The sequence below is a fragment of the Geotrypetes seraphini genome, chromosome 7 (genome assembly GCF_902459505.1).
Source record: "Geotrypetes seraphini chromosome 7, aGeoSer1.1, whole genome shotgun sequence".
In the NCBI taxonomy this organism is placed as follows: domain Eukaryota; kingdom Metazoa; phylum Chordata; class Amphibia; order Gymnophiona; family Dermophiidae; genus Geotrypetes; species Geotrypetes seraphini.
Genome location: NC_047090.1, coordinates 169,349,074 through 169,365,510, shown reverse-complemented (window position 1 = coordinate 169,365,510; position 16,437 = coordinate 169,349,074). Strand labels below are relative to the sequence as shown.

At 43.4% G+C, this 16,437-nt stretch overlaps 1 protein-coding gene across 5 annotated transcripts in view; it reads left to right on the top strand.

The window, feature by feature from the left end:
* The window catches only part of PAPOLA (poly(A) polymerase alpha), a 365,046-nt gene that overhangs the window by 276,655 nt on the left and 71,954 nt on the right, over positions 1-16,437 (top strand). For all 5 annotated transcript variants that reach the window (XM_033951973.1, XM_033951971.1, XM_033951970.1 and 2 more), the window contains 2 exons: positions 3,172-3,293; positions 12,157-12,299. In XM_033951973.1, coding sequence (XP_033807864.1) covers positions 3,172-3,293; positions 12,157-12,299 — 265 coding nt within the window. The remainder of the gene's footprint in view (positions 1-3,171; positions 3,294-12,156; positions 12,300-16,437) is intronic.

The window sequence follows — 16,437 nt, the reverse complement described above, 5'->3', positions numbered from 1 at the left end:
CCCCCTGTATCTGCTTATAAAAAGTCCCCTGGTATTGAAAATAATTTTCTTGGATAATCAATGTTGCCAACTTTACTAAAAATTCTGTTGAAATCCGTTGTGGCTGGGAGTGACGTTGAAAAGTTTCAGAAATAATTTCAAGGGCTTGAAACTGGGGAATTTGAGTATATAAAGAAGTCACATCAAGTGTGACTAACCATGTCCCTTCAGGTATAATCTCCAATCCCGCTAGAATCCTTAAGCAGTGAGACGTATCTTTCACAAAAGATTTGACTTTTTTCACCTCCTCCCTCAGAAAGATATAACAAAATTTTGATAGGGGTTCCAAGATAGATTGTCTCATATTCACAATAGGGCGTCCTGGTGGTCTAACAATCGTCTTATGAATTTTCAGAAGAAAATAGATTTTTGGGACTCAAGGAAATTTTTCTATCAAAAAATGGTTCTCTCTGAGTAAGCTTCCCATCTTTGTAGGACTGTGTTACATAGTCTATGATTTCGCTCATAATCCTTGCAGTAGGATTTTCCTCCAATTCTAAATAGGCTTTGGTGTCTTGTAGTTGGCGTCTCGCTTCCTGATCATATTCTCTTCTATCCATCAAAACTGTGGCTCCTCCTTTATCTGCCCTTAAAACAATAATATCTTCGTTGTCTCTCAACTGTTGAAGTCCTAAATACTCTGTTCTTGTTGTATTTCTTATTGTTCTAAATGTCCATTCTGACTCCATAGTTTTGAGGGATAGCATTATTAAGAAGACCTGGCTCTTCTCCAGAACGTAACCCCGTCCCGCTCCTGGCACTCTCACACCAACCTCTCTTCTCTCATACTTATATAATTCCACTGGAGTTCCGTTCCTTCCCTAACCATGTAAACCGTGTCGAGCTCCATCTGCGGAGATGATGCGGTATATAAACCCAAGATTTAGATTAGATTAGATTAGATTAAATCACGAAATGTGGATATAATAGGGTCCATTGGTCCTGGGGGTATCCAGCTCGAAGACCCCTTACATAATGTTTTAAAATTTACATCCTCTAGAGACATATCCTCCATTTCTTCACTTGGAACATCCAAATCCGATTTTTCTGTATAGAAGAATACTTTCAGTTGAGCTTTTCTAATAAATTTATGCACAGCAATACATAATTTAAAGAAGTCTGGAGAGTGGGCAATAACAAAGCCGAAACCATATTCTAAAGCCATTTTTTTGATCCTGACAGGGTTAAAGAAGTTAAATTCACTACGATCGAACTTGTGACGTTTTCATTTGTGTGGTACCTTGATATTTCCCTCGAGACGGTGGGTGTCCCCGCCCTCTGGGATGACCTCCATGATTTATCATATCTCCTTCCTCCGAGGATTTCTCTGACACCGGGTCACCTGATTCGTCACTTAAGGCATCAGTGTCCACTGAAGAGCTGTCAAACACAACTTTTTTCTTTTGGACAACATAATCTGATCTTTTGTTCCAGGTGTATACTTTATTAAATTGATAATCCCTTTCATCTCTTTTTATCTTTTAAATATTTCCTTGTTTTAGATTCTCACAAAACTGGCTTAAAGATATTTGTAATTCCTCACGTTGTTTTTTAAACTCCTCTTGAGATTGTTTTTCTTTCTGTTCCGTTTCAATATCTCCTACCTTTGCGCACAGCTCTTTTTCAGTAGTTTCTGTTGTCTCAACTAATAATATCATTAGATCTCTTGAACAACAATTCAAAATGGCCATCCATTTTTCCAAAAATTGTTTATCAGATGATACCATTTTTGGCTCTTTTAAAATCCTGAGTCCCCTCGGAATCATCCCCTTTTTTAAATATTGTACCAGGATACTACTATGTAGCTCAGCCCGAATTGCTCTTTTTAAAGTCATCTCCAATTCGATCCAGGTTGAGTTCGTAGGGGCAGCTTCTTCACCGTCCAATAGAGCAGGTCTCAACAATATTTTCTTGAGATGCTCATCAGAATATCCCACAAACTCTGTTTCTTCTTGTAACATCATTTTCTTCTTATAGCATAAGCTTCTCCAAACACTAGATAAACAATGTGTATTCTCAACCTATGCCCAGACTCTAGAGACTGTATTTATAATATGTACGTCTGGGCCCAGACGTATATGTTATAAATACATTCTCTAACATAAGCCATATGGTCTTTATCTGCCTTCATTTTTCTATCTAGTCTGCCTATCCATGCCATCTAGTGATGAAATTAAGAAGTGATAGATTACTCCTGAGCTTAAGGAAATATTTTTTTACGGAAAGGGTGGCAGATGCGTGGAATAGTCTTCCGGTAGAGGCGGTGGATACAAACACTGAATTGAAGAAAGCATGAGACAGGCACCTGGGATCTTTTAGGAAGAGGAATAGATGGTAGATGGGCAGACAGGATGAGCCATGTGGCCTTTATGTGCCATCGTGTTTGTTTTCTTCCTCTCCCTTAGAAATCCAATGTATTTATCCCAAGTTTTATTGAATTCAGATACATTTTTCATCTCCACCACCTATATCAGGAAGCTGTTCCACACATTCACCACCCTTTCTGTGAAAAAATATTTTGAGGTTACTTCTGTCCTCTTTCATCTTTATCCTATGCCTCCCCCCTCATTCCAGTTTCTTTTGATATGAATGTAACTTGCCTCATTCAGTTATGTAGATATTTAAACATCTGTATCATATCTCCCCTCTCCACTTTTCCTCCAAAGTATACATACTAAGATCTTTACGTTCGTCCTCATTTGCTTTATGATGACCACCAACCAATGAGTTGCCTCATTCATGTAGCATAGAGCATATTAAAATCTTAGTTTAGTAACATCCCTTCTGGGTTTCTTGCATATAACGACTTTGTCCAGCTTATTTTTGAGCTATTTTCCTCTTAATGCCAGTATTTGGGAGAGCTTTTGGTGTATAGATATATTGAAAGTAACTGGCATGTTGTCCTGAGAGTTTTCCAGGCACCTCAGTGTATGTGGCATTTAAGCATAAAGCTAAATTAGATTGAAACTATAGATCAAATGTTATAACAGGTTTTGTTTTTCAGTAATGTCAGTTCTCAATGCCATTCTTCTTTACTACAAAAGAATAGACTTACTATATGAATGCAAACAGTCTACAAAGTGAGAACAATTGATGTTATCTTTAAGTGGTTTTGTTTTCCTTATTGTGAAGTATATAGGCAAGCAATAAACAGCAAGATGTTTGAAATGGACATGAAAATTGCAGCAATGCATGTAAAGAGAAAACAACTGCATCAGTTACTGCCTAGTCATGTACTGCAGAAAAGGAAAAAGGTAAAACTTATTTCTACTTGAAATCTTCATTAGTGTTTGAAATATTAAAAACAAAAAGTGAACTGACAAAGAAAAAGAAAAACAAACTTAATCTGGTTTGGATTTTTTTTAAAGAACTCTAAATCTAAAAATAGTCTGTGAATACTTATATGAAAAGTGTTATAATTTTGATAGATGTAGGAATCTGCTATAAAAAAAACAAACAGTTGAATGTGGATGTGCTATAATTCAAACTGAGGTATTCAAGTATATAACTTTATAATTCTGAGGGTTTTTCCATTGCTCTCTGTAATCGTAGCCTTATTGAGCATATTTTTTAAACTAAGCCTTCCAGCATTCTCTTCATGGAAAGAATACTTAATCACACATGCCGCTGAAAAGTTGTCTATTGCAACAGAGAAGCTGAAAGATGTGGGGGGAATAAGATGCAAAAGAATATTGCAAGTTCTATAGTGATGGACAGTTTTGTTCTCGAACCTTAGGGTTGTCAATCCCTTCTCGTGAGAATTCTTGTAGAGATCTTCATTAGCATTCTTTTGCTTCACCTCCCTTTCTTCTGGGCTGCCATCTGATTCCTCAGTTGTGTCTCTACAAGCGAGATGGTAGGACCTGCTTTTTCTGCTCATGTTTATTTTTCTTTTAAATTCAGTTTTTACTTACCGTTTAAGAGGCTTTTCAGTGCTGCAAAGGATCCCTGCCAGACATGTCTGGCTGAGGGAGAGCATAAACTCGCAGGTCGCACTAACAATCCAGGGGCAATCAGGTACCAGTACCTTGGGAGTAACAGGCTGGCAACCTGTACTATAGAATTGGAAGGGAGGAGGAGGGGTGGTGGTGGTGTCTTTAAAAGTGGAAATTTTTGAAGTTTAAGGTTAGAGCCAGGGCCCCCTACCTCTAAAATCCCCAAATGGCTGTTTTTTGGATTCTAGCTTGGCTCCCACAGGCCATTTTAGGCACTGAAATCACTGCCACAGTGGCCATCTTGTATTTCCTGATTTGAAAATAAAAGCCCTCTGCCTCAAAACACTTTGATTTTACTCAACAGATGTAATGACTTCCTTGGGCCAGGATATCTTGGATTCATGCCAGATTTTTCACTGGATGGCCATTTGAGGATTGTCCGTGCCCCACAGGGCACATGGGGTGATGGCTGCTGGCTTAGTCTTCCCCTAGTCGTTTGAGGGCCAGGTAAAAAGTACAGGTTTGAGCTGGGGAGTAGCACAAGTGCATCCCTGGTGAAGCACAGCCTTGCTGCTTTCACAACCCCAGAAAGGAGCATCCGCAGGGGTGGATCCTCCTGAATTTCACCAATATGATGTTTGAAGCTTATATGATTATAAAGGGCCACAAAGAACCCTCTAGGATTGTGGCCATGCTAGCACAGGAGGATCCCCCTAACAGCACAATTCCTCAGTAACGGTCCCATGCACTAGATGAGGAGGTTCAGTCTAGGGGTCTTGATCCAGATCTGGTGGAGGCCCTGGATCTTCGAGAGAACCTGACAGGCTGTTCAAGCCTTCAGCTCTTTTGGAGGTAATCATGGAATCATTCCAGGAATTAAAGACAGACTCTGCAGTCTTCAACTACAAAGTGCTCGCTTATGAGCAGCACAAAAGTGCAGGCCACATGTTTCCCCCCCTCTTTAAGCTATGCTAACAAACCATTGGGAAGTCCCAGAGGGGTCCCTTCGGGTGGCTAAAGTTATGGCAAAGCTCTATCCGATGGATGCTGCAATTAACCAGGTTTTTGTTTCACCAAAAGTAGACTCCCTAGTGATGCAAGTTACCAAAAGCACTTCCCTTTCCATTGAAGACCCTGGACAGCGGGCTGGATTTTGTTCATAAGAAGCTATCTGAAGCCATGGCCTCATGTTTAAAAGCTACTGTAGCAGCATCTTTTGTCACCTGTGCCTGACGCTCCAAGCTGCACTGTGATCCGAAAGTGATGGCCGGGAAGGATCACTCAATTTCTGATGTCTGGAGTGGATTATGTAGCCGATGCTCTGTATAATCTTTTTCAGAATTGTGAGCAAAATGTCAGCTTATTCCATTTCCACTCACAGGATGTTGTGGATCAGACAGTGAGTGGGGGGCAACTCCTCTTAGGCATCTTTGAGTAAATTACCCTTTAAGGGCCAATTACTTATTAGAAAAGGCCTGGATGACCTGGCTAGTGTGCAGGATCATAAGACAAAGATTGTACCAGACAACAGACCTTGAACCCTTGGGGGCCAGAGATCATTTCAGAGCTCAAGACAGAGATTTGGAGGGGCCATGTACCCCTAATCCTTGGGATCCTGCTCCACAGCTGTCAACCAAGCCTCCACACATTGGGGGGGGGGGGGGGGTTTGAGGAGTTATCAGCTTCTTGAGAAGCTTAGGCGGAGATTACTTCAGACTGCTGGGTGTTGGATATCATACAAGAGGGGTACAAGCTTGGATGGAACATCCCTTTCCAGACTGCTGGGTGCTGGATATCATATAAGAGGGGTACAAGCTTGTTTCATCCTATTCCTGACCTCTCTGGTTTCTCTGCGGGGGGGAGCCAGAGAAAGCTGTCTGAGCAATAGTGACATAGTAACATAGTAGATGACGGCAGATAAAGACCCGAATGGTCCATCCAGTCTGCCCAACCTGATTCAATTTAAATTTTTTTAATTTTTTCTTCTTAGCTATTTCTGGACAAGAATCCAAAGCTCTACCCGGTACTGTGCTTGGGTTCCAACTGCCGAAATCTCCGTTAAAACCTACTCCAGCCCATCTAAATCCTCCCAGCCATTGAAGCCCTCTCCAGCCCATCCTCCCCCAAATGGCCATATACAGACACAGACCGAGCAAGTCTGCCCAGTACTGGCCTTAGTTCAATATTTAATATTATTTTCTGATTCTAGATCCTCTGTGTTCATCCCACGCTTCTTTGAACTCAGTCATCGTTTTCCTCTCCACCACCTCTCTCGGGAGCACATTCCAGGCATCCACCACCCTCTTCGTAAAGTAGAATTTCCTAACATTGCTTTTGAATTTACCACCCCTCAACCTCAAATTATGTCCTCTGGCTTTACCATTTTCCTTTCTCTGGAAAAGATTTTGTTCTACGTTAATATCCTTCAAGTATTTTAACATCTGTATCATATCTCCCCTGTCCCTCCTTTGCTGTAGGGTATGCATATTCAGGGCTTCCAGTCTCTCCTCATACGTCTTCTGGCACAAGCCTCCTATCATTTTCATTGCCCTCCTCTGGACTGCTTCAAGTCTTCTTGCGTCCTTCTCCAGATTCGGTCTCCAAAACTGAACACAATACTCCCAAGTGGGGGCCTTACCAATGACCTATATAGGGGCATCAACACCTTCTTCCTTCTACTGGCTATGCCTCTCTTTATACAACCCAGCATCCTTCTGGCAGCAGCCACTGCTTTGTCACACTGTTTTTTCGCCTTTAGATCTTCGGACACTATCACCCCAAGGTCCCTCTCTCCGTCCGTGCATATCAGCTTCTCTCCTCCCAGCATATACGGTTCCTTCCTATTATTAATCCCCAAATGCATTACTCTGCATTTCTTTGCATTGAATTTTAGTTGCCAGGCATTAGACCATTCCTCTAACTTTTGCAGATCCTTTTTCATATTTTCCACTCCCTCTTCAGTGTCTACTCTGTTACAAATCTTGGTATCATCTGCAAAAAGGCACACTTTTCCTTCTAACCCTTAAGCAATGTCACTCACAAACATATTGAACAGGATCGGCCCCAGCACCGAACCCTGAGGAACTCCACTAATCACCTTTCCTTCCTCCGAGCGACTTCCATTAATCACTACTCTCTGGCGTCGGTCTGACATCCAATTTCTAACCCAGTTCACCACTTTGTTCAACAGCCTCCTATGAGGAACCATATCAAAGGCTTTGCTGAAATCTAACTAAATTACATCTAGCATATGTCCTCGATCCAGCTCTCTGGTCACCCAATCAAAAAATTCAATCAGGTTCGTTTGGCACGATTTACCTTTTGTAAAGCCATGTTACCTCGGATCCTGTAACCCATTAGATTCAAGGAAGTACACTATCCTTTCTTTCAGCAACACTTCCATTATTTTTCCAACAACTGAAGTGAGGCTCACCGACCTGTAGTTTCCTGCTTCATCCCTGTGACCACTTTTGTGAATAGGGACCACATCCACTCTCCTCCAATCCCCAGGAACCACTCCCGTCTCCAGAGATTTGTTGAACAAGTCTTTAATAGGACTAGATTACTAGGTTACTAGATCTGAAAGCTGTTTTCTTCTTCTTTGTGACTGTGCAGCGCTGCATGCATCTGGTAGTGCTATAGAAATAATTAATAGCAGTAGAATCCGTACCAGAGAAAGACTTGAGCTTCGGTAGATACTCAATATACTTCATAGTGCCCAAAAGAGGCTCGGCAGACTGGATTCTAGACCTCAAGGCAGTCAATGCGTCCCTCAGGATACCATGTTTTCAAACGGAGACAGAAATTGGTAATTGTTTTTTTATTTTAATTTATTTATTTATATACCACTTATATCCTAAGTGGTTTTATATTCAGGTACTTTATCATATTTCCCTATCTGTCCTGGTGGGCTCAAACGCTATGTAGTGCACTTGTGACAATGGGGGGATTAAGTGATGCCCAGGGTCACAAGGAGTAGCAAGGGATTTGAACCCAGGGTGCTGAGACTATAGCTCTAACTCACTGGATTTGATGGAAACCTCAACATATTCCCATTTTTCTGGAGCACAGGAAGTTCTTGAGATCCATGGGCTGGAGCACCACTTCCAGTTTGCAGCTCTTTGGGTGGGCCTTGGTGCCCCGGACCTTCACCAAAGTGATGGTGGTAGTTTCAGCACACCTATGCGGAGCAGTATGCAGGTATCTGGAAGATTGTCTGATAAGAGCCCAGTCTAAAACTAAAGGCAGAATGACTGTAAAAAGTGATTCAGTTACTGCAGAGTCCGGGCTGGGTGATGAGCTTTCAGAAAAGCCTCCTGGAACCGAAGCAGACATTGGAGCATTTGGGCGTTCAGTTCGACACAAGGGAAAGCAAGGTGTTTCTCCTGGAAGCTCGCAGAGAAGCACCTGCATTGGATACAGGAGTGGGAGAACTCTGACAGCTTGGCATTCCTTACAGGTGCTGGGACCAATGTGTTTCACTGGACAAAGGTGCACTTGCACACACTCCAAAATGCACGCCTTTCCCCATGCTGCCTGCAGAGGGATGCTCTGTGTCAATAGCTACCTTGTACAGTGGAAGCACACCACAGTTAGCATGGTGGTTCAAGCTGCAGTCTCTAGCCAAAGGAGTTCCCCTTCACATCTTCGTATGGGTGATACTGATGACGGATGTCAACCTATATGGTTGGAGTGCACATTGTGAAGGGTGTCTGATTCAGGGACGCTGGTCCCGTCTTAGAAGTGGTGGTCCAATAAACCTATTGGAGCTTTGGGCTATCCGCTTGGTGCTTTAGGCATTCGGAAATGCACTGCAGAGCAAAGCGGTACAAGTTTTCTCAGATAATGCAATGGGAGTAGCCTCTGTTAATCGAAAGCCCAGATACTGTTTTACTGGGTAGAGTCTCATCTTTTAGTGCACTCAGGGCACATATGTTAGGAGCGGATTTTTTCAAGCAGAATACTCTGGATCCTGGGAAGCGGTCATTGTCTCAGGAAGCCTTCACCTGCATTGTGAGTTGGTAGGGGCGCCTGACGTTTGATCTGCGGCCAACAAAAAGGCCAACAAAAAGGCGGCTTAGTTCTCAGTCGAAGATTGTTCCAGGAAGCGATGGCCTGGTGCAACCTTGGCCAAAGGCAGGACTTCAAGTCTTCCCTCCATGGCCCATAATAGGCAGACTTCTGTGCAGGTTCAAGATTCACTAAGGGTTGGTGATTCTAGTACCACCAGTTTAGCCAAGGAGATTGTGATATGCAGACCTGGTCTGTCTGCAAAAGGACCAAGTTCTCAAGATTTCCAGGTCATTCACAACTGTTCATGCAGGGCCTAGTTGTCCTGCAGGGTCTGGAATGCTTTGGTCTTACAGCTTGGCTCTTTAGCATGTGGCGCTAATGCACAAAGGCTATTCATATGAATTGGTGTTCACCTTTCTAAGATGTAGAAAGAAAGTGACTCTAGCTTCATATACGAAAGCCTAGAAGTGTTTCCAAGTTTGGTGCTCTCAGAGGAGTGAGGACCTGAACTCTGCGCCAATATCTGAGGTGTTTGCCTTCCTGTAAGAAATGGTAATCTCCCTAAAAGTTCAGATTTCGGGACACTCATGTTTTAGACCTAAGGTTCATAAGAGCACTGTAGCTGCACATCCAGATATGGCCAGGTTTTTGAGGGCTGCTTTGCACCTCTGATGCGATAGCCTTTTCTGGCTTGGAATCTTAATCTGGTCCTACAAGTACTAGTTAAATTGCCCTATAAACCTCCAGAGCAAGCTTCTCTGATGGATCATGCAATCAAAACAGAGTTTTTGGTGATTATTACCTCAGCCCGACAAATGTTGGAATTGCTGGCATTGTCATGCAGAGATTCCTTTCTCAGAATTTCAGGTTCAGGCATGATCTTAAGCACAATCCCATCTTTCTTGCTGAAAGTGGTTTTCAACTTTCATATCAGTCAAGAAGTGCGACAGGGAAAGTTAGGGTAGTGGGAGGGTTTGAGGTTTCCTTTGTAGTCCCTGATTCTGTGAAGTTGTAATCTACTGCTCAAACCTCCTCCAGATATGATCATATTTATGACGGTGTCCATGAGATAGGGCAGTGAGTTTATACATATAATACCATCAGCTCAACTTGTCAACTGCTAGTGTCCAGTTGGGCATTTCAGGCAGTTTCTAATGCAGCTGTAAATAATAGTTCACAAAAACTCGGCTTACTCTCCTCCAAATCAGGCCCATAACAGTGCAACAAAGCAGTTTCCCAGGCACACAAAACTTCCCTGCCCAAGATGGATGAGAGCATTCTACACACAAGACACCCAAAACACCGTACCAAGTCACATTTCCTCCAACTACAAACAAATTTCATCTGTAGGATCATCTTTCTGTATTGGCGGTGGCAGCCCATAAAGGCTGACCAGCTTCGCAATCTACCATTTCAAGATGATCCATATGGACATTTCTTCAGCCTATATTGGAAGCAGAAAGCATCCACCTATATCCGTAAAGGCACACTCCACTAGCAGCATGGCTTCATCATGGGTGGAATCTTCAGTGGTGTCTCCTGAAGAAATCTGTAGGCCACATGTTCTTCTCTCCATATGTTCATGAAGTTTTACAGAGTGGACATAACAGCCAAAATGAATTCTGCATTTGGATTATCTGTACTGTCGTCAAGCTCATCTGTCCTGTCCTAGACTTTGGGGACTGCTTTGATACGTCCCAAAGATTCAGGAATAAAATGTCTGTCGTACTAGAAGGAAAGATTGATTCTTACCTTGGCAATCTTCTTTCTAGTAAAGATACTTTTTATTCCTGAAGCCTACCCTGTCAGATATTCATTTGTTTGCCTACTAAATTGAGTGTGCAGAGTATCAGGGCTGCTTATTTCTTTCCTTTATTCAGCTTCAGCATGGATTAAGGATGCAACTGTCGCATTGCAGAATATAGGGAAATCTCCCACTCTTAGTGCAGGTTGCATTCAGGTTGTTGACTTGTTTGATTTCACCTTATGTTTTGAAAATGTTTGAAGTTTTTGATAGGATATAAGTGGTATATATATAATTAAATAAATGAATGTCCCAGTACCACTCCCTATTCTATTTTCTTTGCAGAGCTGACCATCTGCTTTGGTAGAAACTGAGGAATAGAAGGACAGCCCAGAAAGATGGAAGGTGAAGCAAAAGAATGCTAATGAGGCTCTCTACAAGATTTCTTGTGAGAAGGGGTTGACAACCCAAAGGTTCAGGAATAAAGTGTGTCTACTAGAACCTAATCTTTTCCTCTTTAATATTATCTTCTGGAAGCCTGAGTATAGCAGCTGTAAATCATTTGGTTTTTGAAGGTGATCTAATAACTAATTCAGTTTAAATTATTGACGCTATTGATGGCTTTAAAACATTATCTATACTCAGCTACTAGGGATATAAATACAGATATTCTGTGATAATATCACCATCCAGTATCACAGCTCTAAATGATTTAAATTGTTCAATAAATAAATAAACACATAAATATAGAATTGTGTAAAGTACTCAGACCCTACAGCCAACTTTGTTTAGTGTTATCACTTAGACCATCATCGCTATCTTTACAGGCCATTGCCTCCCTAAATCACCGTTCAAAAACCCGTGTGTAATATCTTATAATGGTAACTTATCTTTAGTTGTTGATGGGAGGCCTATTGTTGATTACTCGGCAGTCACAGACTGGACCATTGAAAGTGCTTTTGCTCAACAAGTGCTCATTTTTAAAAATAATTATGTGTTAGGGGCTCGGATTCTCAGCATGACACACAATTGTTTTTAAAAATGAGCACTTGTTGAGCAAAAACACTTTCAGTGGTCCAGTCTGTGGCTGCCGAGTAATCAACAACGGGCCATCAACAACTTCAGATAAGTTACCATTATAAAATATTACACACGGGTTTTTGAACAGTGACTTAGGTAGGCAAGGGACTGTAAAGATAGCGATGATGGTCCCATTGGCAACTACAGTTAAGTGATAACACTGAACAAAGTTGGTTGTAGGGTCTGAGCACTTTATACAGTTCTATATTTGTGTGTGTGTGTGTGTTTATTTATTTATTGAACAATTTAAATCATTTAGAGCTGTGATATTGGATGGTGATGGATTTAAAAAATTATCTACAGATAACTAGATGTAGAAAAATAAAATACTGTTTTTTGTTGCAGCATTCAGTCGAAGGAGTCAAATTAACAGCTCTGAATGATAGTAGCCTGGACTTATCTATGGACAGTGATAACAGCATGTCTGTGCCTTCTCCTACAAGTGCTATAAAGACCAGTCCGCTGAATACTTCCGGCTGCTCTCAGGGGTAAAGAATATATTTTATTTGCCTATGTTTTATCAGGAACTTTATACCTTTAAACTTTATCCCCCAGACAAGTCCGGATGCATGAATTTCTAGTCTACTAGCAAATAGAGACAGTCGGTTTGCTTACATCACCCCATATAGGGTCCAGTGCAAACTCCTTTCTCCACCATATGGTAGGAAAGCAAACACTTGTATGAGAGGCATGTTAGCAGAGAAATCATCAAGAAGCCCTCTGATCATTCTCCCTTGAGGGCAGCAAGTATATGGGAGATCTGTGAAGGGAAAGAGAATACTGTTGATAATGATTCCTAGGTATTTGAAGGAGGTGTTGATATTAAGGACAGCTTGATCTAATCATTTCAGCCCAAGATGTAGAACTCCTTCCTGCAGCCTTCTCCCCCTCCCCCCAGCAGTCCTGGACTCTCCTAGCCTCTGTTTTCCCCTCCTGCTGAGATGCAGCCAGATGTAAGTGTATATATGTGTGTTTTTTATATACACACATTATATAATTTTGTTAGTGTCCACCATGCAGTTCTGAGATGGAAAGGGCTGAGGATCTTTAATTAGTGTCTTTGGATAACTGGAAAGTTGGGGCTGATTGAGTACTGCGTAGTAGTGCTCCCCGATTCAAATCGGTTCACCGATTCATTTCGGGTGAATCGATTTAAATTTTTAAAAAATCGGCTTCCCGATTCGGACCCTCGCCCCCTAAAGCAGGAGCGACAGCGCTGCTCTTGCTGGCCAGCCGCTGCCGCATCTGCTTTAGAGGGCAGGAGGGAGGGTCAGTAGGGAAGTGCTGCTGTTGGCTTCGCCCCTGGCCTCCCCGAAGAACTGCATATCATATCGAATCGCATACCCCCCCCCCCCCACCCCGAAGGCCTTCGTGTTCCCTCTGGCCTCCCCGCAGCGTTTACCTTATAGCTGCAGCCTGCAGCGAAGATCGCGGTTACAGCGTCTTCGTAAACTTGCTTTCAGTTGTTTCCTCTGCCCCGATCCTGCCTCTGACGTCAGAGGAGGGGCGGGACCGCAGCAGAGGAAACAGCTGAAAGCAAGTTTACAAAGACGCTTTAACTGCGATCTTCGCTGCAGGCTGCAGCTATAAGGTAAATGCTGCAGGGAGGCCAGAGGAAACACGGAGCCCTTCCCAAGGGGGTGTGTGTGTGTGCAGTATTTTGGGGGGGCAGGTCTTCAGGGGTGGGACAGGCCTTGGGGGGGGTGCAGGTCTTCAAGGGGGAAACAGGCCTTTAAGGGGGTGGTGCAGACCTTTAAAGGGGGGACAGGCCAGGGATGGGGGACAGGCCTTCAAGGGGGGGACAAGACTTAAATGGGGGGACAGGCAGGCCTTTAAGGGGGGGGACAGGTCTCAAAGGGGGGACAGGTCTTCAAAGGGGGACAGGCCAGGGATGGTGGCATAGGCCTTCAGGGGGGATAGGCAGGCTTTCAAGTGGGGGACAGGCCTTCAGGGGGGACAGACCTTCAGGGGAGGGGGGCCCTGGTGTAGAAGTACACAGAGGGAAGGAAGGGGGGTTCAAAGAGACGTGCATATGCCGGACTTTGGGGGGGGGGGAAGAAATAATGGGTCTAAAAATAGAGGAGAGGGAGAGAGATGATGGACAATGGGATTTAGGGAGGGAAGGAACAGAAAGGGAGAGAAGTTGGACACAAGGGATGGTGTGGAGGGGGGATAGAGATACTGGATAGGAGGGTAGTTGGGAAAAGAAAGGGAAAGATGGTGAACCCTGGGGTGGTGGGGAAGGAGGGAGAGATGTTGGATGAAAGGGTAGTTAAGAAAAGGTGGATCTGTGGATGGAGACGAAAAAAAAAGAAAGATGCCTGACCTCCGGGGGAGGGAAGGGAAATGGAAGGGGAGGACAGAGATGGCAGATGGATGGTTAGAACGGAGAAAGAAGAAATGAGACCCTGGCAAGCAAGTTATCAGAAGACAACCAGAACCTGGGACCAACAAGATTTGAATATTGACCAGACAACAAAAGGTAGAAAAACTAATTTTATTTTCCATTTTGTGATTACAATATGTCAGATTTGAAATGTGTATCCTGCCAGAGCTGGTGCTAGACCGCAAACGTGAGCTAGAATTTAAGAGAAAGAGGAAAAGTCTTTTTTGTTTGTTTATTTTGTTTACACCACAGCGCCAGTGTGGCTAGGAGAAGGCAAAGGGAGTGAAGAGGCTATAAAAGGGGTGAAGAGGCTATAAAATAAACCCACCAGGATGTTTGAAAAAAACACCCAATTGGGCAGGAAAATCAAATCGAATCGAAAAAACCAATTCAGTAGGCTGAATTGAATCGAATCTAAATTTTTTTTTTGCTGAATCGGGCAGCTCTACTGCGTAGTCTGCAACTCTATCTCAAAGAAGCAGTCCCCTCAGGTTTTGCATTCCTGTGGTGCAGGGTTCAACAGAAAATTAATTGAAGGTGCCAGGGAAACACTTCCTGTGGGAAGTAGGTGCAAGGAGACAACGTTGTGGCAGGCCCCAAAAAGATTTTAGCATGGGAGGATAGTTCTGTGAAGGAAAAATTACTAATGAACATGGATTGGTGAATAAAGTGCTTCCACCAGAGGGAACTCACAAAGCTAACTTCACCTCTTGTGTCCAGGCAGACTATTCATGTTAAAGTGCTGTATCTTGGCTACTGACATCTATTCTACTAGGTGCCCTGGATTGGGTATTTCGGGTACTAAGGTCCAAGGTGGTGGTTTTGTGTCTGGTGCAATAAGTGAGAAGAGACCTTATCAAAGTTCTTTCCACACCCCCTCTCATCCCCCCCACCAGTGGTTCACTCAGTCTCAGGGTTACCACATTGAGCTCCCACTCAGAGGATGCAAGCTCAGTCCCTGTTCTGTTATACAAAGCATGAGAGTCCTGACAAGAGGGTTAAATCCCCCAAATTGCGAGCTGTTGCAAAAGGAATCAATACTTTTCCTTAAGTTTCTCCTCCTTCCTCAGTGAATACTGCTTCTTCAGTTTTTCTTTTTGCAAGCAAGCTAGAAAGTGTTTTTATGATCTGTTCTGAGAAGATTTTATTATTTTCGGGGGTTTTAACTGATTTTTGAGGCTTGCAGTGCCCAAAATGTCCTCAGTGGCCTTCAGGCAGCTCTGTCTGGAAGAGGATGCAGACCCTCTGACAAGCTGTCTGTTGCTAGCAGGCAACCATAAAAAAACCTGTCTAACCAGTATGCACTAACAGTTAAGGAGTTTGGGGATCATCCCCCTGGGAGCAAAGCTCGCCCCTGATTTATCAGTTCCTTGAGCACAGGCTGTTTGGTCCCAAGAGGGCTTTGAGTGTCAGCTGAATTCCCCCCCTCTCCCTGTTGCGGCGTGTGGTTTCATGGGAGTCTGAGGTCTCATTCCGGTGTCTGTCCGACTGGCAGCCTGAATATTGAATTGTCTTGGACTGAGGATTTATGTGGTTGAGATGAGAGTTCTCTCCACTATTCAGGTACAGTGAGAGCTGAAGTAGGCTATAGCAGCAGCACAGCACAGCACAATAAGGCCATTATAGCCTATGGGAAAATCCTCGAAGAAAAGTTCATAGTCTGTTATTGAGAGAGACATGGGGGAAGCCGCTGCTTGCCCTGGATCAGTAGCATGGAATGTTGGTAGTCTTTGGAGTTCCAGAATCTTTTGTTACTCTTTGAGATTCCAGAATCTTATTCTTTAGGATTCTAAATGGAATGTTGCAACTTTGGGTTTTGACCAGGTACTAGGGACCTGGGTTGGCCACCGTGAGAATGGGCTACTGGGCTTGATGGGAAAGATGAAATCGATGGGATTAGGTGAAACACTTACAGCATGGGTCCACGATTGGCTGAGTGGAAGAATTCAGAGGGTGGTGGTTAATGGTACCATCTCTAAAACATCGGAGGTGACCAGTGGGGTGCCGCAGGGCTCGGTCTTGGGCCCAATCCTTTTCAACATATTCGCAAGAGACATGACTCAGGGGCTTCAAGGTAAAATAGCATTATTCGCCGATGATGCCAAACTATGTAACATTGTGAGTAACGGCAGTCTGTCCGACAGCATGACGCAAGACCTGGTTTTATTGGAACTTTGGTCCTCGACTTGGCAGCTTAGCTTCAACGCTAACAAATGCAAGGTCATGCACCTGGGCAACAA